Below are 9,158 nucleotides of genomic sequence, written 5' to 3' on the forward strand. Positions count from 1 at the left end.
AAGAAAGAGCAAGATCTTGTCTAAAAAAAAAAAAAAGAGGTTGGTTTGGGGGAGCATGAATCACAAAAGCACCGCCTTGCTAAACACCACTTCATTCTTTTAGAATTGAGGGCCTTAAGTTCATTATATTTTTCAAAGCACTTTCAAAATACAAGCATTCTCTACAAACCTTCCCTGACCTTTGCCGTCAGGGAACATTTGTTGAATTGAATCAAATATTTAGAGTTAGAAATAATTCCTCCCCTCCTAAAGTCACGAGGCTCTTAAACATAACTTTCTTGTGAGCACACCTGCTTTATTGCGTTAAAGTTTCTCTTGCATGCCTTGTCTCTTGTGTGATGACTTGTGCCTTGGTGTATAACGCTTTTCTTATCTTTGTATCTCCCCAGTACATTCAACCCCACCTCCTTAAGCAGTGCCTACAGAATGAGTCAGGTTGAATTTTAAAAGTTAAATGTTTTGGCCAGGCATCATGGCTCACGCCTGTAACTCCAGTGCTTTGGGAGGCTGAGGCTGGAGGATTGCTTAAGGCCAGGGCTTTGAGACCAGCCTGTACAACATAGCAAGACCCCATCTCTACCAAAAGAACAATTAGCTGAGTATGGTGGCATGAGCCTGTAGTCCCAGCTACTTAGGAGGCTGAGGTGGGAGGATTTCTTGGGCCCAGAAGTTCGAGGCTAAAGTGAGCTTTGATCATGTCCCTGCACTTCAGCCTGGGTAATGCTTCATTTAAAAAAAATATGTATTTGTTTTATTTTATTTTGTTTTATTTTATTTTATTTTGTAGAGACAAGGTCTTGCCATGTTGTCCAGGCTGGTCTTGAACTCCTGGTCTCAATAATCCTCCCACCTTGGCCTCCCAAAGTATTAGGATTTTTTGATAATTAAAAATATTCTATTCTTCTGAACTATCTATCTGCAAGCATATTATTATCATGGATTTCATACTTTAGGTACACCTCACTGACCAGAGAATGTATTAAACATTAAAAAAAGTTTCATCTTTTTAAAATGAAACATTATCCAGGCTGAAGTGCAGTGACATGATCATAGCTCGCTATAGCCTTGAACTCCTGGGCTCAAGATATCCTCCCACCTCAGCCTCCTGAGTAGCTGGGACTACAGGCTCATGCCACTATACCCATACTTTAGATATGAAATCCATGAGACTGAATTGAAGTCCCATACCAGTTTACTGGTCTGATACAGAGACTGGTCTGAAGTTTCAGATCAGTTTTTTTCTAGCCCTATTTAGCCTAGTGTTCATAGATGACTATTAGGTAAAGTAAGCAGCACTACAATAGCATCTCTGGAGATAGAAGAGTACACCTCACTGACCAGAGACAGCCCAGATGGCTTCCTCCACTTGCTGTGGGCTCTCAGTGATGTTATAAATAATAACATCACACTCCAGCAGGCGCAGGAGAAGGTCTTCTCGGGAGATGGCCTGAAAAAGAAAATCGACAGCCATTTGCAGCAAGAAGCTAACAAGGTAACCTTAATATTTCAATGAAATGACAATTTTCAAAAGAGATCTGCTACACTGAAGAGTCCCACAGGAAACACTTGCAAGAGGATTTCTATTTGAAATGAAACTGTGACTCTCTTCTGTGTGTAGTTTTCAGGTAACAAAGAAGTTTATGAAAACCACTTGGAACAGATGATTTAAAAATTGCATAATAATCTCAGGTATTATTTCTGCATGCTGTTTAAACTCCATTTCAGAAGGGAAGAATTAGAACACTAATTAGAACACTGAAAAAAATGAGTGAGACATTTAAAACTAATTCAAGCTCTATGCAAGATTATTTGAGCAATTATGTATCACAAATCACTCAGAAGTGCTGATGAGTGATGAATGTGGATTGTCTTAGAATTCTCAAGATGTTCTCTTTCTAGATTAAGGTACCTTATTACAGTTGACAGCTGGAACTATTTTAAAAATACAGAAACGTTTAATGGTTAAAAACGTAAAGTTTATATATTAAATAGAAGTAACTTTGGTGATCATTTTTGGTGTTTGTTTTTTTTTTAATTTGAGACACAGTTTCACTCTGTCACCCAGACTGGAGTGCAGTGGCACGATCTCAAGTTCACAGCAATCTCCACCTCCCGGGTCCAAGTGGTTCTTGTACCTCAGCCTCCCAAATAACTCGGACTACAAGCATGTGCTACCATGCCTGGCTAATCTTTTTTTCTTTTTTGTAGAGATGGGGTTTCACCATGTTGGCCAGGCTGGTCACAAACTCCTGACCTCTGGTGATCTGCCTGCCTTGGCCTCCCAAAGTGTTAGGATTACAGGCGTGAGTCACTGTGCTAGCCAGCGATCACTGTGTTTTAACTAGCCATTCCTTGCTGCATGAATACCAGCAGGCTTCCCAATAGTACGGTGCCTTGAGTGCGTTAAGAGAACCGTAAAAGGACCCCGTGTTTCCAAACCAGGATTTGCATTAGTTGTTATTCCCATTGCCCTGAGCATCAGCTGTTTTCCGCAGTTCCTTGACCAACCGTATTAAAGCAGAACCTTTTAGAACAAGCTGGGTCTCTTCCCTTTATTGAAGAACAAAGGGAAGTTGATGTCTTTCCTTAGGAAATGACAGTTCTGCCTTGGCAAGGTTAACGCGTCCTTGTTAAATTCAACAGCATGCGCTAGGCTGCTAGTTTCTCCAGCCCCATTCCTGAGATCCTTTTGAATGAATCTGCATTAGTTTTCTAGGGCTGTTGTAATAAAGTGCCATGAACTGAATGGCTTGAACAACAAAAGTCTCACTGTTCTGGAAGCTAAAAACCTAGGATCAAGGTGTTGTAGGGTTGGTTCCTTCCAAGGGCTGAGAGGGAGAGTCTGTTCCCTGCCTCTCCCTTAGCTTCTGCTGGTTTGCTGGTAATCTGTTCCTCGCCTTGTAGATATGTCACCCTGATCTCTGCCTTGATATTCACATGGTGTTTTACCTGTGTGTTGTCTGTGTCTAAATTTCCCCTTCTTACAAGTTCACTGGTCATACTGGATGATGGACCCACTTTAATGACCTCCATTTGTTTGGATTTCCTCTGCAAACACCCTATCGCCAAATATGGCTGTATTTAGTAATACTGGTGGTTAGAACTTCAATCTCTCTGTTGGGGGTGGGGGAGAAACAATTGGACCCATATCACCAGCCTTTCAGTTCCTTCTCTCGATTCAATGTGCAAGAGGGAAGCCACTGACAATCTTGATCCAAACACTGATTTTTACTTTACCCAATAGCACGACAATGGGAAAGGACACCACCTTCCCAGTACACCTAGGATGGATCAAGATCCAGAAATGACACATGAAAGAAAAGAAGAAACACTGGGAGAATACAAGGACTCAAAGATGTGTATTCTAGATGTGGTCCAAGAGAAAGAAGATACAGCATCTATGTTTCCAGCTTGTAAAAGCAGGTGTGAGTGGTGTCCATAGAAAAATATGCACATGTGTCAAATTACGGCTGGATCTATTTAGGATGAAACAGCCACATGTTCAAGAGAATGGTCATCCTGACCCGATGTTAAGTGACAATTTTTCTGCATTCATTTGTTCACCCAACAAACATTGTGGGCCCTGCTTTTGACTCTTGTGACAGAGACAAAACTGAATAATATATAGTTGACGATACTAAGGAGCATTGTATGTGTGTGTGTTCTTGAGAAGACTTATATCACATAATCATGGTCTAATGTAGACAAGGGCCCAACCAAGCACACATGAAGCCTTTGTACAAGTGGGAAAAAAGGTAACCTGCTTGGTGAAAAAATAATAAGAAGGGGTGTACTCTGGGGCACAGGACAGCCAACATACCAGGCTGCTCTTCAGCCCCTACTCACTCCTTTAGCCAGGCACTCCTGTACAGTGTGTAACCTGTACAGCTAGACACAGAAGCCCCAAAGCAGGAAAGGGCTGTCATAGAGGTATATCTGAGGTTCAAAGGACTAAGGGAAACATGATTATGTCTCATAGGAGAAGATATTTGACTTGGGTTGGAAGGGGGAATACAAGCTCACCTGGCACAGCCCAGAAAGCTCGTGGAATAGCAGGTGGTTTGCTGAGCCAGGTAGAAGCACCTTTCATAACCTGGAGCAGGCTAATGGTTTCCATTCTCACCTCTCTCTCACCTTTGCTTTGCTTTATTTTTTGCTGGTCTTCTCTGTGTCATTCCAATTTCAGCATATGTGCTGCTGAAGCAAGCACTCTCTCACCTTTCCTGTCACCTTGTGTCTTCACTGTGGCTCCTTATAACCCATGCTCTTTTTTTTTTTTTTTCTTTTTTTTGAGATGGAGTCTCACTCTCGCCCAGGCTGGAGTGCAGTGGTGCACTCTCAGCTTGACTCACTTCAACCTCTGCCTCCTGGGTTCAAGCAATTCTCTTGCCTCAGCCTCCTAAGTAGCTGGGACTGCAGGTGCATGCCACCATGCCCGGCTAATTTTTTGTATTTTTAGTCGAGATGGGGTTTCACTATGTTAGCCAGGATGGTCTTGATCTCCTGATTTCATGATCCTCCCGCCTTGGCCTCCCAAAGTGCTGGGATTACAGCTGTGAGCTACCGTGCCTGGCCAACCCATGCTCTTTCTTTGCCAAAGTACACCACACACTTACCCAGGCATTCCCCCTTGCATGGTGTTTCCTTCCCCCCTTACCTGCCTTGTAAGCTCCACTCAACCATGGAAGAGCAGCCTCAGCCCCACCATCTCCAATAGATCCCAAACTTCCAAGGGAGGGCCATCTGCAGGACTTTGCGCTAACGGAGGATACAAGATCTAAAGATCAGAGCACAGGAGGCCTCAATCTGTTTGGCAGGGAGGGGTTTGAAGCTTCATTTTCCTGCCTCTCTAGATAAGACTGAGAACTCCTTAGGTGCCCCTTTCAGAGTGCCTTGGGCGATGCTCTGTGCACGCCTCTGTCCCCACATTTACTGCTGCAGAGTCCCTGCCAAGCCGTGAGCTCCATGTTCCTCTGTGGCTCATTGGGGTGCTCAAGAAACATTCGCAGAATCAAATTCAGGTGAGTAGTGAGAGACAGTGAAGATCAGAACTAATGCACATGGCTATAAGAACGGAAAGGAGGGGATGACACGAGACAAAGAGATGTGCTGAGGACCCCATGACCAGCAGGATTCAGGAGCGAAGGGCAAGCCAAGAGCCCACAGCTCTCTGAGGTTTTCAGCTTTGAGGGAAGGTAAGTGCATAATAAACGGGATAAAGGACATTATTGGTTGTCTTCAAACTTCTGTTTCCTCTTCCATTTCTCCAACAGAACCTCAATTTTGCTTCAGATACTCCTCAGCCTGCAGGAAATTAACTCCCTCTTCTAGCTTAAAGGATGAGACTAATTGATCTAAGTGTAAGTGGCTAGCTCCAGAAAAGGACAATGACTCCATTCACGACAGTGAGACTCAAAGAGATGCTTGCCAGGGACTGCTGGCAATGGCCATCCTCCTTTCTCTGAGAACTTCTGCAAGTTTGCTTTGCCAGGGTCTCGCTGTGTAGGAACTAAGGCCCTCAACGGTCGCAGCCTCACTGCCAGCCTGAAGATAAAGTCATCCCCCAAGGAGGGCTGAGCCCAGGAAGGGGCAGGAAGAGGAGCTGGAGTCTGTGGATCAGCCCTGAAACTGGTTCCACTTCTGGGCCACTAGCTACATAAGCTGGTGAATTTCCTTATTTATTAAGCCAGTTTGGGTCACCTCTGCTTTCTATTACATGCAGTCCAAGACAGTCCCGACTGACAGAGATAGCAAGGCCCTTAATAAAAATCAGTAGTACAAAGTCGTACAAAGAGTGGTTTTGTAGGGGGCCTGATAAATATGATTTCGGATATGTGGATTTAACAATGCCTGCAGGATGTCGGGCGCGGTGGCTCACGCCTGTAATCCCAGCACTTTGGGAGGCCGAGGCGGGTGGATCACGAGGTCAGGAGATCGAGACCATCCTGGTCAACACGGTGAAACCCCGTCTCTACTAAAAATACAAAAAATTAGCTGGGCATGGTGGCGCGTGCCTGTAATCCCAGCTACTCAGGAGGCTGAGGCAGGAGAATTGCCTGAACCCGGGAGGCGGAGGTTGCGGTGAGCCATTGCACTCCAGCCTGGGTAACAAGAGCGAAACTCCGTCTCAAAAAAAAAAAAGAAAAAAAAAAACAACAATGCCTGCAGGACAACCAAGTCTAGGAGGCAGCTGGGTTTGGAGGCTGCAGACAGATGCTGAAAGCATTGGCTTACGTGGGGAGCTGAAGCTATAGGACTGGATAAGATTTAGGAAAGCAACCTGTTACAGGAAAGGAGGGAGCTCTGGGGAAAACTGCATTTTTAAAGGGTAAAAAGAGGAAAAGGAGCCAGAGAAAGACGCTGGGAAGGAGTGCTTGGGTGCTTAGGAAGTCGGTGCAGAGCCGAGGCACAGAAAGGAAGGCCAGTTTCTCTCGGAAAGCCAGGCTGCTGCTGTGAAGCCAGGTGAGCTAAGCCCTTGGGAGTCAGGAGACTGCTGGGGACACTGGCCAGGGACCTTCCTATAAAGTATTGTGGGTAGAGCCAGCCAGCACTGGATAGACCAGTGAATGGGGGGGTGAAGAGGCGAGGCCTGTAAATGCGGCTGGTCTCCTGAAGTTCAGTGGTGACAGGGGCCAGGGGCAGGGAAAGAGGCTGGTGGCCAGCAGGGAGGCCAAGTGAATATTTTACATTACATTACACAATGTGAGCATATGTCTAGGTGGAGAGGAAGAAGCCAGTGGTAAGAAGACAGAGGGGGATGAACGGGAAAGAATACACAGAAGACAGGGAAAGGGGGTGAATGGGAAGGTCCCAAAGATGTCCAGGGGGCTGCATTTCTCCATTCCACAAGTGTTTATTGAGGCCACTTTGTAGCAGTGGCTGTGTTAGGTGCCACAGACACATGGATAAACACGGGGATAAACAAGTCACTGTCTCCACCCTCAAGAAGCTGACAGTCCACTTCCATGGACTTCACAATAGACAAGTGATAACAATGAGTGTGAAAAGCGTTATGATCTAGCCAGGCAAAGGATGACATGGGAGCTCAGAATCCAAACTGCGAGTGAGGGAGAAGAAGGAATCATGAATGGCTTCCAGGAGGAAGTGACACAAGGATGAATAAGATGGGTTAGGTAAAAAGAAAAAGAGAGAAGGCTGCTCCAGGGTACAGCATGTGGAAAGCTGTATGGTAGGCTCCAGAGAGTAGCAGGCAGGGTTAGGGAGGAGGTGGCCTGGGAGAAGAAGAGAGCCACTCCTTCTTAGGGTATTTAAACGTCTCAGGACTAGGACTGTGTTGGATTTGTCATGTGGAGACAGCACTGTTTCTAGAGACCGCAATGGTATATTATTTCTGAGTGGTGCATTACCAAAGGATGTTTCTCTTTAAACAAAATATTTTCATAAATATAAAATAGAGACAGGATCTAGCTATGTTGCTGAGGCTGGTCTTGAACCCTTGGCCTTAAATGATCCTCCCACCACAGCCTCCTGAAGTGCTGCGATTATAAGTATGAGTCACTGCACCTGGCCTATTTCTCCTTCACAGATGGTGCCCATCATGGCACAGACTCATCTTGGATAATGCAGGGCAGAATATGCTAGAGAGAGAATTGTATGAGTCTGAAAGTCCATATTAGATGCAACCTTTCCAAAACTGTCTAATTTAAACTCTTTGCTTTGGCCCGAAATTGAAAGTGGGGTCTCCAAGGTAAATCTCCATCACAAGAGAAAGCCATTCCCTCAACCTAGCCATGCCTGTGGAAGAGAGGGGAGGGAGGCAAACAGTAAAACAAGTTGTCAAGGCATTGGAGCAGAAGGTGATTCTTCCCTCTGTCTACTCCTGGCCAGAGCCTCCCAGACTTACTGAGTATATCTCCACCGCAAAGTTGGGCTGCGGGCTGTCCGCCTTGGACAGCGTGCCCACAACCTGGAATGTGCCTTCCTTCACTTTGGTTGTGGAAGCTTCCCGCATAGCTGACTTATTTTCATCTTCCTCTTCCTCCTCCTCTGTAATTTCTTCAAGTGAAGCCCCAACTACACAGTTAGATAGAAACTGCAAGGAAACAGACATTTCCCAAATGGTAAGAACAAATCAGAGTCAGGGAGCAAGTGAATGACGATGATTCTAGAAACTTACCTTTCTCGAGTGCTTGCTGGGGACCAGCAAGGCAAAGCAAATGGTGTGCACACTGTCATCTTATTAAAGTTGATTTAATTCCCAGAGAAGTGGGTATTATTGTAATTCCCCATTTTACAGATGAGGAACTCAGGGTCATAGAGCTTAATCAACTTGTTTCAGGACAGTGCACTCCTCTTGTAGAAGGCAGAGCTGGGTTACAGTGATGATGTTTGTGTTGTTCAACAGAAATAAAGAAATGTAATAGGAGCTACATAGGTTATTTCATTTATTTTTAAAAATGTTGCTGTGTTGCCTAGGCTGGTTTCAAACTCCTAGGCTTAAGGGATCCACCTGCCTGGCCTCCTGAGTAGCTGGGACTGCAGGAACTTATGTAGTTTCAACTCTTCTAATAGTGGCCGGGCACAGTGGCTCATGCCTGTAATTCCAGCACTTTGGGAGGCGACGGCAGGCAGATCACAAGGTCAGGAGATGGAGACCATCTTGGCCAACGTGGTGAAACCCTGTCTCTACTAAATACAAAAAAATTAACTGGGCGTGGTAGCTTGTGCTGAGTAGTCCTAGCTATGCGGGAGGCTGAGGAAGGGGAATTCCTTGAACCCAGAAGGTAGAGGTTGCAGTGAGCGGAGATTATGTCACTGCACTCCAGCCTGGCAACAGATCAAGATACCGTCTCAAAAAAAAAAAAAAAAAAATTAATTCTAGTGGCAACATTTAGAAAGTAAAAACAATGGATAAAATTAATTTAAATGTTGTGAGGTTGGGCGAGGGAGCTCATGCCTGTAATGCCAGCACCTTGGGAAACTTGAGGTCAGGAGTTCGAAACCAACCTGGCCAACATGGTGAAACCTTGTCTCTGCTAAAAATACAAAAATTAGCTGGGCGTGGTGGTGCACACCTATAGTCTCAGCTACTTGGGAGGCTGAGACAGGAGATTTACTTGAATCTGAGAGGTGGAGGTTGCAGTGAGCCGATATTGCACCACTGCACTCCAGCCTGGGCAACGGAACAAGACTCCATC

The 9,158-nt window shown here is 45.3% G+C and overlaps 1 protein-coding gene across 3 annotated transcripts in view; it reads right to left on the minus strand.

Moving 5' to 3' along the window:
- Positions 1-9,158, minus strand: part of AK7 (adenylate kinase 7) — a 79,298-nt gene that overhangs the window by 65,798 nt on the left and 4,342 nt on the right. For all 3 annotated transcript variants that reach the window (XM_017528171.2, XM_017528170.2, XM_017528169.2), the window contains exons 2-3: positions 7,865-8,053; positions 1,339-1,447 (exon numbers count right to left, since the gene is read on the minus strand). In XM_017528171.2, the coding sequence (XP_017383660.1) occupies positions 1,339-1,447; positions 7,865-8,053 (298 nt within the window). The remainder of the gene's footprint in view (positions 1-1,338; positions 1,448-7,864; positions 8,054-9,158) is intronic.

This window comes from Cebus imitator, unplaced genomic scaffold, assembly GCF_001604975.1.
Source record: "Cebus imitator isolate Cc_AM_T3 unplaced genomic scaffold, Cebus_imitator-1.0 Scaffold52, whole genome shotgun sequence".
In the NCBI taxonomy this organism is placed as follows: Eukaryota; Metazoa; Chordata; class Mammalia; order Primates; family Cebidae; genus Cebus; species Cebus imitator.